Source organism: Hemitrygon akajei, chromosome 22 (assembly GCF_048418815.1).
Source record: "Hemitrygon akajei chromosome 22, sHemAka1.3, whole genome shotgun sequence".
NCBI lineage: Eukaryota > Metazoa > Chordata > Chondrichthyes > Myliobatiformes > Dasyatidae > Hemitrygon > Hemitrygon akajei.
The window spans coordinates 41,333,652-41,347,680 of record NC_133145.1 but is presented as its reverse complement, the minus strand read 5'-3'; the positions used below and the strand labels follow the sequence as shown (position 1 = coordinate 41,347,680).

Genomic DNA, 14,029 nt, shown 5'->3' with positions numbered 1-14,029 from the left:
AAGAAGGGAGAGGCAGAAGAAACAAAACTATAGGCCAGTTTGTCTGATCTGAGTGGTTGGAAAGATGTCAGATTGTTAACGATGTGTTTTGGGGTACTTGGAGGCACATGATAAAATAGGCCCTAGTCAGCATGGCTTCCTCACGGGAAAATCTTATAACTTAAAACAGTTAAGATACATAACCTATTTTCACATTAAGATGCACTAACTACACAATAATCGTAAAAATCAATATTTTTCCATCAGAGAAATACATAGCTGAAAAGCATACTGGCCACAACTTGAATCAGCAAAGCTTACCGAGTATATGGACAACAGCCTCAATGAGATCCCTTTGGCCACTGCCATCAGTCTTCATAACCACTGCCTTCTGAGCAAGGACAAAGCTGCACATAACTGGATGAGACTGATTCAGGAACTGGTCCAGAACATCTAAACAGGAGCTGATCTTCTGAGGCAAAGTTCCACCAATTACTGTGTCGTTATCACCCATAGTTTCCAAGATGACACCCACATCTCCAATGGCACCCCACTGTATGGCTAGACCTAATTTAAAAAAAAATCAAAAAATACTCATTGTGTAAATTAACGAAATAAACTTAACCATCCTCAGGTAGCTTGCCATACTTTTACACTCCTTCATTACTGCATTCAAACTATTTCTCATTTAAATGTTTCCGGTTGAATGCTCAAGTTTTATTTGGACATATTACATATCCCTTTATTCCTGAGCTCCATTATTCAAGTATTATAAAGGAAAACAATATAAAAATAAATAAATATATATATAATGCTGTTATGTTATTGGATGAGTAATTGCTTTTGGGAGTGGTGCCAAATTGCAACAAGATGGAAAGCAAATATGATGTCAAAGGTAGGTCATTGTACAAAGGACAGAATTTGAATGAGAAGATATTTTGAGATGCCAAGTACAATTACTGATTATTTGAGTACAGTACTGTCTCATTTTTTCCTATCCTCACAAAACCACTCACTGCACAATACACCAGAAGCAGAATTGACACCAATAGATGTGCAGAGGTAAACTAGCTGACAAATTAGATTCACATTACTTCACAATAATAACATTTAATGTTAAATTGGCTGATATCCCAGTTCTAGCAACTGGAAGACAATGATTGATAAATAGGCTGTTCTCCAGAACATTAATAACAAATAGTCATTACAAAAAGTTGTTTTTTGTTTTTTTTTAAATCAAGATTTTTTCATGGGTGTGTGAGGGAGCTGGCTGGGGAGAACTGAACACTGGAAGGGAGACTGCACACAGTCATTCACTAAAAGGAAAATATAACACCCCAGAATTTGCTGGATCAGTTGTTCTGGCAGAACGCTCATTTAGATAGATCTTAAATTCTCAAAATGAAATGATGAAATATTCCTTACAAGCTCCAAGTGAGAAACATAGTGGCCAGGAATCTGGATGATACAAGGGTTTTTTCCTCCTGCACCAGTGTCCACATCTTTTGGGTTTTAGGGCCATTTTCAGAAGATGTTCAGCCAAAGTTATTGCTAGCACTTCTGGGCTACAAGTACCTGGATGCGCACAGCCTCAAACAGTGTTCCCCCATCACTTCACAATGATCAACTCTGTTAGCCTCGTCCATGAAAGCACTAGAATAAATCTTAACTAGAGGGTTGAAATCTGCATCAGGATCTGATGAAGGGTCTCGGTCCAAAACATTGAATCTTTATTCCTTTCCATAGATGCTGTCTGAGCTGCTGAGCATTTTGTGCGTGTTACTCTGGAATTCCAGCACCCGCAAAATCTCTCACCTCTGTTCTAGAAACATATAATTTCTCCTTCACACCCCATTACCTCCCCCAAAGCTGCACAATTCCCTCCCTAATGTGGTTCTTCCGCAACTTCCACAATACCATATATTTGGAGGAGGAGGATGTATTTGATGTCACAGGACATATTTGTGCCTAGTAGAGCAATTTGAAAATTTGACTTCAAACTAAAGTTTGGGTATCCCTAGCTCATCTCCTCAACTACTTTGAGAAGTAGCATCATGTGAAACTGGGTACAGAGTAAGAGACACAAGAGGAAAAAAAAAAATGGGCCAAGAGAAAATATCACATTTTAACATCCGTAAGGCTCCTCAAATTTACTAGCTGTAACAAATCTAAGGCAGTGTAATTGTTCTGTTCCAAATCTGGAAAGGTTATTTTGCAATGTGAAAACAAATCTCTCAAAAATACTTCCACTTTCAGAGGACAACAAACTAAGATTTCTGCCAACACTTACTTGCAGGGGCAGTAGGTTGGATACTGCAATACGTTTTCCAGGTAAAATTCCATTACATAGGAAGCCAATGAGAACAAAGAAGCTGGCACAACTTTCAGAGAGCGAGGTGAACGTATAATAACCAAACCCATTGGCAGGTTGAAGGCCAACTGCTGCTCAAGTAGTGGGATACTACAAATCATCTGGCTGCTCCCCTCTCAACCATTTGCACATAATTACAGCAAGCCAATGCCATTAAACTCTGTTTATTTCAGCAACATATTCCACATATATATATATCTAATGCATTAGAAGTGCATTCATTTAATAACCAACTCACTTTGGAAGATCTTCACACAAGAACAAACATTTTGGATATTTCCTTCCAACAATTACCACATACCTGCCAATCCGTCACGGCATCTCTGCTCACAAATACGTTCCATGGTGGAATTTGCAAAACCATAGTTGCTCTGGCCAGCGGTTCCATAGCCACAGCTCACAGAGGAGAAGACAACAAAATAATCTAGGGCTGAGCATTTCTCCCTACTGACCCTAAAAGAGATTAAATGCAGCTAAGTTAATTAATTTGGTTGTATATATGTACTGTCAAATGAAAATAAACTTGAACTTGATCAAATTCAATGAGTTAAGTAGCCAGTTTTAATTGGCTGCATTAAATATGAATATGAGATGTAATAATGTTTAAAATAAGACCAAGAATAATGTAGCTATTACCAAGCCCACAGTATCCCTAAATAAAGGTTGTTGGGAAGAGTCAATGCTACTGGAAGCATACATTTTTGAAATGATTTGGCAATGATCTGCCTCACATTACCTTGACAAAGCAAATGAATCATGTTACATAATGTGAAAGGCATCATAATTGAAAGGCCAATCATTTATTCAGAAGAGCATGCAAATTGGTTTTCAATAATATAGATGAACAGATTGCTCAAATGAAACATCCACTATAATATGATTTTCTTTCCCATCACTCCCCTCTCAAAGATTTTCAACATTTACTTGCCTGTCCAGGTGAATAGTGCCATCGTATTTTGGCTGATTAACAATCTTGAAGAGATCAGGAGTCAGGTTTTCTAATAGGGCATCTCTTAAAACCTGCAGTATAAAAAACAACTCAACTGAGATTTCTTCAAAATTGAAGATGTTTGTGTTTTAAGTGAAACATGATATATTACAAAGAATCTGCTCACTAGATTATTGCAGAACTGTAATCAATCAGATTTGAAGTCATTTGGAGACATTTTCCCCAATCCAGATTCAGACACGGTCAAAATGAAGGAACACCACATTTCCAAATCCTGTATCTCCCCACCCACTCATGCTGAGGAAGCACCTTCATCAGAAGGGCTACAGCAGCTCAATATGGTGTCTCCCCACCACCTTTTCAAGACCTTGCCATCAACACATCTAAGAAATGAAAAACATCAGATCTGAATATGGGTAGAAGCTGAATTTTAAATATTTTTAAACTCGATTTTAGGCTGTGGGGTTATTTGCAGACATAATATTTGGGACTTCCCCTGAAAGAAAATTAATAAAACTGGTTAATTATTTCTAGGATGTTGGCAAAGCCATCTGAAAATAGCAACCACCTTCACCCAATTCCTTCCAGCATATTATGGTACTTCTCATTTCCATGGCAACGAGAGGTGAAAAACATCTCCATTAAATTTAATGGCTCTCAAAGATTTTCAACTTAGACCATGAGACATAGGAGCAGAATTAGGCCATCTTGCCCGTCAAGTCTGCTCCGCCATTCAATCATGGCTGATCGCTTTTTTCTCCTCCTCAACCCTAGTTCCCGGGCCTTCTCCCCGTAACCTTTGATGCCATGTTCATTCAAGAACCCATCAATCTCTGCCTTAAATACACCCAACAAATTCCACAAATTTACCACCCTTTGGCTAAAGAAATTTCTCCGCATCTTTGTTCTGAAAGTGTGCCTCTCTATCCTGAGGTAGTGTCCTCTTGTCCTAGACTCTCCCACCATGGGAAACATCCTTTCCACATCGACTCTGTCTAGGCCTATCAACATTCAGAAGGATTTCAAGATTTCAGAAGGATGAGGGGGAATCTCTTTGAAATCCAGCAAGTACAGACCCATCAAACATTCCTTGTATGATAACCCTTTCATTCCTGGGAATCATCCTTGTGAATCTCCACTGGCCCCTCTCCAATGCCAGCACATCTTTTCTAAGATGAGGGACCCAAAACTGTTCACAATACTCAAGGTGAGGCCTCACCAGTGCCTTATAAAGCCTCAGCATCACATCCTTGCTCTTGTATGCTAGACCTCATGAAATGAATGCTAATATGGCATTTGCCTTCTTCACCACTGACTCAACCTGCAAGCTAATCTTTAGGGTTTTCTGCACAAGGACTCCCAAGTCTCCTTGCATCTCTGATTTTTGGATTTTCTCCCCATTTAGAAAATAGTCTACACATTTATTTCTACTACCAAAGTGCATGACCATGCATTTTCCAACATTGCACACTTTCTTGCTCATTCTCCTAATCTAAGTTCTTCTGCATCCTACCTGTTTCCTCAACACTACCTGCTCCTCCACCAATCTTCATATCATCTGCAAACCTGCCAACAAAGCCATCTATTCCATCATCTAAAATCATTTATATATAGCATAAAAAGAAGTGGTCCCAACACCGACCCCTGCGGAACACCACTAGTCTCTGACCCCTGCGGAACACCACTAATCCTCTGGCACCATGCCAGAGTCCAATGATTTTTGAAAGATCATTTCTAATGCCACCACAATCTCTAACGCTACTTCTTTCAGAACCCCAAGATGCAGTTCATCTGGTCCGGGTGAACTATGTACCTTTAGGTCTTTCAGATTTTCGAGCACCTTCTTTCTTGTAATAGTAACTGCACCCACTTCTCTTCCTTCACAAACTCCAACAGCAGCTTGGTTAGATTTAGCCCAGGAATCACTTTTGTTGAAGTGATAAGCAAGCACAAATTCAGGCCTGTCGTATCCAATTAATTTTAATCCAGCTTTAAAATTCACACAACACTGAAGTTCTGAACTCACCATAGCAAGGTGGAAGATGCCGCCCACAGGGCCAAGACCAGAAGCCTCTGCAATAAGACGCTGTGTGCCCTCTAAGGAGCAAACATCACTGGTGGAAACAAGGACATCTATCCCCATTTCCTTCCATTCTCGCACCCGCTTAGCCTGATACCCTGGAACAAAGCACAAAATTTCAATGGAAACAGCGATGCCGAAAATGCAAAATGTACTTAAAAAAAATAATAATTGCATTAAAGTTATTCAATTCCACAAAGCATTTTGTGACCTTGGCTTAGGAGAAGTTAAAAATCCCTAACAAGTAAATAATGGTGTGTACCAAATTCACTTTCCCCATTATTGGCATCAAACTGTATGAGGCAAATTAGCAGAAGGAAATTTATGCATTTACAACATAAATCAGTGTGCTTACAGCTTGACCCAAAATGCCCAGGAATTAGAGAATATGGCAATTATTTGTTTAAAAGATCAATGCTCAGTATAGATTTATTTCTGCTTAATAGAACATTGAAGCCACACAGGAGAGCTGTAATTCTACAAAAAGCTCAAAGTGAATGAAGATATTTCAAAAATTACTTTGAAGTACAATTTTACTTTGGGTAAACTGGAGATGGAAAAGAATACTAACAAATTTAACAACCAAATTGTTCTAGTCCTATAATATACAAAATCCCTCTCCTTCTCCAGAAACGTAAGCACCATTAGTTTCAAGTACATCTTTTTCCAGAGTGCTTACATTATTGCAAGTATAATTAGTACAACTAGGAAGTACGGTAGTGTAGTGGTTAATACACTTTACAGTACAGGCGACCCTGGTTCAATCCTGGTGCTGCCCGTAAGCAATTGGTGCATTCTCCCCGTGACAGTGTGGGTTTCCACCGGATGCTCTGGCTTCCCCAACCACTGTTCAAAGATGTACCGGTTGGTCGTTGTAAATTGCCCGTGATTAGGCAAGGATTAAATTGGGGGATCTCTGGGCAGCATATGGCCTATTCCATGCTCTCGGTAAATCAAATACAAAATTAATAAATTAATTACTTGGAGATGACTGCCTTATTAGTCAAGCAAACACCTCAGACATCACACAAACAACAGTTTTAATGACTAACCATTCCGTATTCCAGATCGGGAAGTCAGCACAAGTTTCCTAGCACCCCTCTCAATCAGCCAATTTGCTAACTCCAAGCCAAACCCTCCGAGACCTCCTGTGATGATGTAAGACTTTGTTGCTGGACATGCAGTACGAGGAACTGCAGCAATGGAGAGCTGGTCAGAGTACGTAGTTGGAGATTTGCCTTCCTCTTCTCGGACCTGTTTGGAGAGACACCATTGGATTTACTGAGTCTGAACTGAGAACAGATTAGTGAAGAACACATTTCTGTGCATCTGGAACTACAAATGCTCCAAGGGTCAGCATAGTTCATTTCCTTCCTTGGAGGAAATTAGTAGATGACAACACAATAGATTCTACAGATGTTGGAAATCTTGAGCAAAGCACACAAAATACTGGAGGAACTCAGCAGGTCAGGCAGCATCCGTGGTGTAGAATAAACAATTAATATTTCAGGCCGAGATCCTTCATCGGGACTGGAAAGAAAGGTAGAAGCCAAAATTAAAAAGGTGGGGGTGGGGGGAGATAACAATCTGGCAGGTGACGGGTGAGAGTAGATAGGAGGAAGATGGGTGGGTGGGGAGTGGTAATGTAGTGAGTGAGAAGCTAGGAGGTGATGGGTGGATGAGGTCAAGGGCTGAAGAAGGAATCTAATAGGAAGATCAGTGGACTAGAGAAGAAGGGAAGGTGGTGAACTAGAGGGAGGTGATGGGCAGATGAGGAGAAGGGGTGAGAGTGTAACCAGAATTGGGAATGGAAAAAAAGGAGGGAAGAGGGAAGAAATTACCAGAAGTTGAAGAAATCAATGTTCACGCCATTAGGTTGGGGTGGAAAGTGAGCTGTTGCTCCTCCAACGTGAAACTGGCTTCATTACAGCAGCAAAGGAGGCCTTGGACCAGCATGTCAGAATGGGAAGTTGAATTGAAATGGATAGTAAATGAGATGGATTTTTAAAATAACAATCCAGTCATTTACAAGAGAAAATCTGCACACACACACACACACACACAAGGTGACAGGTGAAACCTGAAGGGGGAGGGGATGAAGTAAAGAGCTGGGAATTAGGAGACAGAAGGCCATGGAAGAAAGGGGGGGAGGAGCACCGGGGGTGGGGGCAATGGGCAGACAAGGAGAGGGAAAAGGGGATGGGAAATGGCAAGGTGGGGTGTCATGACTGGAAGTTCGAGAAATCAATGTTCATACTATCAGGTTGGAGGCTATCCAAACAGAATACAAGGTGTTCCTAAGTGTGGCCTCATCACGACAGCAGAGGAGGCCACGGATAGACATATCGGAATGGGAATGGTAAGTGGGATTAAAATGGGTGAATGGGAATGAGACGTGGAATTAAAATTGACCCATTTTAAGTGGAATTAAAACCAGTCATCTTGTGATCACTCAAACTGGTCCTAGCTTGAATGGAAATATGTCAGCTACGGTGGCAAAATTTATGTCAAATCCCTAGATCAGCAGACAACTGCTTACTCGAGTCGGTCAGAGGGAGAAGGAAATAATGCTGTACTGAAATCACAGAATTGGTGAAAATTACTACAAGACACAGGCTGGTTCACTGTGTACTGCAACCATTTGTTAGAGCAGCAGAAAACTAATCTCTCACTCAGCCCTCAGCCCCAATCCTGCTTCTAGATTAAACACTGATTCAGCATTTCCTTGGAGATTGCAATGGCCCTTCTCAGCCTCTCACCGGGCATAGCTCTCAAATGAAAAAAAAACCTTCTTGATCTCTCTCCTCACTTGGTAGGTAACAGTTTAGAATTGGTGATTCCTCTCCCAGAATTCCAAACAGTAGAAATAATGTCAACCTGCAATGCTGACCATTACTTTCCCAGCTCCTTCATGATTGTTGCATCATTTGCTAACTATTCCAAATATCTAAATGTTATTTTCATTTCTGAATATCAGAATCAGACTTTAATCGCCAAGTACCTGTGCACATACAAGGAATTTACTTCCGGCAGATGTTGTCTCTCTGCTTATAACAATAATAATGATAAATATAAATGAAAATATAGATTATACATACAGGTAGTGCAATCCAAGTAATAGTTAGCCGACAGTTAACCGGCAGTTAACTGTTCAGCAAAGTGACCGCAGTAGGGAAAAAACTTCTCCAGTGCCTATTAGTCTTAGTCTGGAGGGATCTGAAGCGCCTACCAGACGGAAGCAGATCAAACAGTCCGTGCACAGGATGGGAGGAGTCCTTTATGATGTTCCAATATAGTCCAATCCTAAAAAAACCTTATTTGTTTTAAATGTCCTCTTGTTCTATTTGAAATAATCAGGTGTAACCACTGATTCTTATTCCTCTGCCATCATATGGGGAATTAATAGTTAAACCTCAGCTAGTAGGAGAAACCACAAGTACTCAGTGAATCACAGATATCTCCCCATTTTAGATGTCTCCAAAGAAGAATTCACTATTACTTACAAACGTCTGTGAGCACCTCTCACCCAAGGACCCAGATGGATATAAAAATTACACTGCTATCAATTGAAAGCAATATCTGTATGCAAAACCTTATTCTATTCTTCTTATATGGATTTTGACTGCTCGGTCTTTATTCAAATTAAGATTAGCACCATGTGCTATATATATTTTTGTTTACAAATATTTAGTTTCCCCTAGACACCATGTCAAAAGGCAGTTACCACATGCTGCTTTTTCAAAGAATATTTGCATATGGTACTTAATTCATTTGCTTTACAAACTTATTTTGAATTTGTTGCATAGGTTTGTTTCATTCCTGATATTTTTATGTATAGCTAGTCTTGTCAGTTTGTTGGAAGGTGATTAGCAGAAGCACAATTTTGGCTTAGATTTGGCTCAGGTCCATAATATTTGACACTACAGGTGATCTTGATTCTCTTGAACCATTTAAAAAGCAGCTGCTTTTCTGATAATCCTAACTGTAGACATCTTGCTGAAGTAGACAATTTTGAGGAACCATTATGTGACAAGATTTTCTTCAATCCTGAAGTTCAAGATAAGTTTATTAGCGAAGTATGTATATGTTACCATATACTACAAACGTCTGTACCTTGAGATTCAATTTCTTGCAGGCATTTACCTCACCTTCAAAACAACTTTTCCGATATGTTTACCCTGCGCCATAAACCGGAAGGCAGATTCCACATCATCTCGATCAAACACCGTGGTCTTCAGAGGTTTGACCACTCCACTGCGAATCCCGTCCTTCAACAGCTGGGAAACCTCCTCCCACTCACTGTTTCCATCTTCGAACAAGGCATCAAGTAGGATTCCGTGGAATGCAACATTCTTCAGGAAGACAGCCATTCCTGAAGGCAAGAAACATTTATTGAACTTAAACTTGAAACCAAATTCATACACAAGTAGAAAGTGCACCATCTGGACGACACTTTGATTCAATCAATCATGGATTAAAATAATTTGAATTTGGACATACAGAAAATGAGTAAACTATTACAGGTGAAATGAAAAAAAAAAGTCAACCGGTTTCTCCAGTTCCATTTACACCAGAATGCTTACCAAGTGGATTGTTGTTAGAAAGGTCATATTTGCCTATCTCAAGGAAGCGTCCGTGTCGAGCGAGGCAACGGAGACTGGCCTGCAGCTTCTCTTCAGCTAACGAATTCAGTACCAAATTGACTCCTGCAGGTAATTACATTACACACCGATAAATCAGCCAGAAATCGTTTGAAAATCATTCTTACTATTCCGTGAACACTTTGGTAAGGACCTTAAAGAGCTTCCTAGATCAGCTCATTTTCTAAAATTGCAAAGCCATTTCAAGCCAACCACAGCACAAACATGCACTGTGCCGTTAAACCGTGGGCAAGAAGTTGACGTTATCTTCGTTATGCATTTTTCTCATCATGCTTATCACGTTCATGTGGTTTCAAGAGGTGGAAAGATTATCATTAGTAGCAGGCAAAACCCATTTGAAGATGCAAGGCACAGCAGGTGCTTGAGTCTGGAGTGAGAAACACTGCTGGAAGAATCTAGTGATCAAGCAGGACTGACTGTGGAGGGATGATGGTCAGAATGTAGAAGTGAGAGGGAGGGGCAATACCCTCCGAGGCTGGTAGATGATAGGTGGAACCAGATGCCTATATAGAACCAGGTGAGCAAGGGTGAACCAATAAAGAAACGAGGTAGATAAGTATGTGGGGTAATGGGCACATGGAACCAGATGAACCAGGTTAATGAGTCTTGGTAACAATGAGAGGGAGGTTAGGAGCGATGTAAAAGGTGAAAGGGAGAAAGATCCTCAGGTAGTATGGGGAGTGATAAATGAAAACAAGGTGAGGGTTACTTTAAATTGGAAAATTCGATGTTCATGCCAATGGGCTTCTGGCTACCAATGCAGACTACAAGTTGCTGCTCTTCCAGTTTGCATTTGGCCTCACTGTAGCAGCGAAGAAGGTGGAGCCAAACACGTTGTGGGAATGGGAAGGGGAGATGAAGTGACATGCAATGGGAAAGCTCAAGAATGCTGCTGCAGACAGATTGCAGGTACTCTTGCAGAACAGTTGCCTAGTCTAGGTTTGGTCTGAAGGATTTAAGATCATTTCTTCTAATAGGTACTAATCTCAGCAGCTGGAATATTGTATACAGCTTTGGTCTCGTCACCCGAGAAATGATGCACTCAAACCTGAGGCAATGTATGGAAGACTCAGTAGACTAGTTCCAAAGATGATGTGTTTGGTCAATGAGGATAGATTGAGTAGACTTTGTGTCTACTTTCTGGCACTGTGGCAGAGGGTAATCTCATTAGAACTTCCAAAATTCTCACAGGGTTGATCCTGTAAAAGCAGGAAGAAAATTCTCACTCTCTAATGAGTCTGGAACTGGTGACAGAATAAGAGATAGATCTGTGTAAGGTCAAGAGGAGGAGAAGTTAATTAAGGAGAGGTGGATTTTTGAAATTCTCACAGGTCAACATATAGATATGGGTATCCAAGTATCAGAATCAGATTTAATATCACTGGTGCATGTTGTGAAATTTGTTAACTTTAAGCAGCAGTACAATGAAATACATGATAAATATAGAGGGAAAAAACTGAGTTACTTTAAGTGTATATATACGTCTATTAAATAGTTCAATTAAAATTAGTGCAAAAAAAATAGAAATAAGTAGTGAGGTAGTGTTCATGGGTTCAATGTCCATTTAGAAATTGGAAGAATACAAGGAAAAAAAAAAATCAAGATACAAGGGAACAACACAGGAAAAACGGAATGGAAGAACAAGGGCAGCCATGAATGGTGAAGCAGACTTGAAGGATCAACACCAACTCCTAGTTCTTTCCTATTGAATAAACGTAAAACTGATCCAAAATAGACTATCAAGAGCAGTTAGGACCCATAAACTGAAACCGGTCACAAGTCACGTCAATGGGAAATCTACAGGTGCAGACTGTTACAGAATCTACTAGTGATAATCCACAGAAGTTCATCAGTTTAAAAGGATGGCTTTAGATCTAAATAAACCTGGAATTCTAACTTGGTTTTGGGGGGGGGGGGGGGGGTAGAAGGTGATTTCTTTGAAACATATCAAAATTGAAAGGCCTAGATAGATTGGAGATGGAGAGGATGTTTCCAGTAGCGATGGAGTCTAGGACCAGGGGCACAGCTTCTTTAGAACAGAGACGAGGAGGGACGTCTTTAGTCAGCGGGTGGCAAACATATGGAATTCAATGCTACAGATGGCTGTGGAGGCCAATTCATTGGGTACATTGGAGGTTGATAGGTTCTTGACTAGCATGGTCATCAAAGGTTACGGGGAGAGGGCAGGAGTATAGGGTTAAGAGGGATAATAAATCCTTCATGATTGAATGGCAGAAGCAGACTCGATAGTTCTGATGAGCTAATTTCTGTTTCTAATGTCTTATATTCTTATGGAATTTAAAATACGTGATCAGAATTTGGCAGCTGATTACCCTGATACTTGATTCAATTCACACCTTCCTCCGCGAAAGGATAATTTCATAATGTGTTCCGGAAAATTCTGTGAAGTTACCATCAACATCCAAAAGAATGAGTGTGCAAAAATCAAGGACATTGAAGAACCTGCCTCCCTTTGTCTTATCTCCTTAGAACTGCTTTCAGTATGTCATCTGGCAAGCAGCCCAATTATAAATTACTCTCCAATGGAACTAAGCACTTCTATTAGTAGCACAGACAATGACAAGTACTCAGTCTGGATCAAGGAAGCAGGATTAGTTACAAACTACTGTAGAATATAAATAAACCCATCTTTAGAAGTGTGGGTAACACAGACTACAGGTGCTCTATGTCTAATTGCATTCCTAGTTTATATTTGCATAACTCACTGGCTATTTAAAAGGTATTTCAAACGGCCCTAACAGAACCACTAGGTGGACTAACGAATTTAACCATCATTCCCTAATCTAGAGATGCTTAGCAAGATCTTTTACCACAAATGAACTGGAACAATGGACTTGTCTTAGCTAGTCTAGTTAAACAATACAAAGAACCTACCTTTACCACCAGTTACCCGCAGCACATGCTGCTCAAAGGTAGTGTCTCGAGAATTTGCAAAGGACTCGTCATTCAGCTGTGGAAATTGTTGCTGAAGGTAGGCGCGCTTCTCTGCAGACCCTGCGTGGAACAATTAGACAATTTATCAATACCACTCGACAGAGGTGCCCTTTTAATTAATAGACTTAATTAATTCTTTTTAAGCCTATTCTATTTACGTGCCAACTATATAAATCAGAAAAGTGTGTCTCCATATTTAATGAAGAATTACGAAAACATTCAACTTAATTAATAAACACACTGATACATTTATTACAAAAACATTCATCAGCAGCCAATGTTAAAGACTAGAAACACTTTTACTGATTTTGTTCCCACCTTCAAAGCTGGTAAATCACAAATGCAGTAAGCCAACACATTACAGTCACACATTCAGATACCATTAAATTGTAGTTAGTAAGATCTCTCTAAAGATATGTTACGTCATGCTAATGCATGGATACACTTAGCCAAGGATGCTGTTTACATGGCCAACAGAGGGGCCAATTTAATTGAGAGCCATAATGTTTTGTAATGTGGGTCGAGAGTAAACAGGAAGGACTCGCTCAATTGGCATAAATAATCGGTTGAAGACCTAGCGGAGAATCAAGGGAACAAACTGAAGAGTAGTTGGTTTGGACAACACACACACAAAATGATGGTGGAACACAGCAAGCCAGGCAGTATCTATAGGAAGAAGCACTGTTGATGTTTCAGGCCGAGACCCTTCATCAGGACCTTCGTCAGTCATGATAAAGGGTCTCGGCCCAAAACGTCGACAGTGCTTCTTCCTATAGATGCTGCCTGGCCTGCTGTGTTCCACCAGCATTTTGTGTGTGTTGTTTGAATTTCCAGCATTTGCAGATTTCCTCGTAGTAGTTGGTTTGGAAGTTGATTGCTGAAAGGGACACTTTAAAAAAAAAAGGGTAGATAGGTGTGATCTGAAGAACCAAGGCAGTTGACCAAGAGGTGAGAATGGAGGAACATAAATGGCTCCATTTTCAGCTGGCCATGGACCCAATGGGCCAAATGACTTCTGATGATCAATGATTTTA

General features: G+C 40.2%; 1 protein-coding gene across 1 annotated transcript in view; it reads right to left on the bottom strand.

Moving 5' to 3' along the window:
- The window catches only part of fasn (fatty acid synthase), an 80,587-nt gene that overhangs the window by 14,301 nt on the left and 52,257 nt on the right, over positions 1–14,029 (bottom strand). The window contains exons 30-37 of the mRNA XM_073026080.1: positions 12,936–13,055; positions 9,963–10,085; positions 9,528–9,751; positions 6,432–6,633; positions 5,326–5,477; positions 3,279–3,370; positions 2,652–2,803; positions 301–546 (exon numbers count right to left, since the gene is read on the bottom strand). Of these exons, the coding sequence (XP_072882181.1) occupies positions 301–546; positions 2,652–2,803; positions 3,279–3,370; positions 5,326–5,477; positions 6,432–6,633; positions 9,528–9,751; positions 9,963–10,085; positions 12,936–13,055 (1,311 nt within the window). The remainder of the gene's footprint in view (positions 1–300; positions 547–2,651; positions 2,804–3,278; positions 3,371–5,325; positions 5,478–6,431; positions 6,634–9,527; positions 9,752–9,962; positions 10,086–12,935; positions 13,056–14,029) is intronic.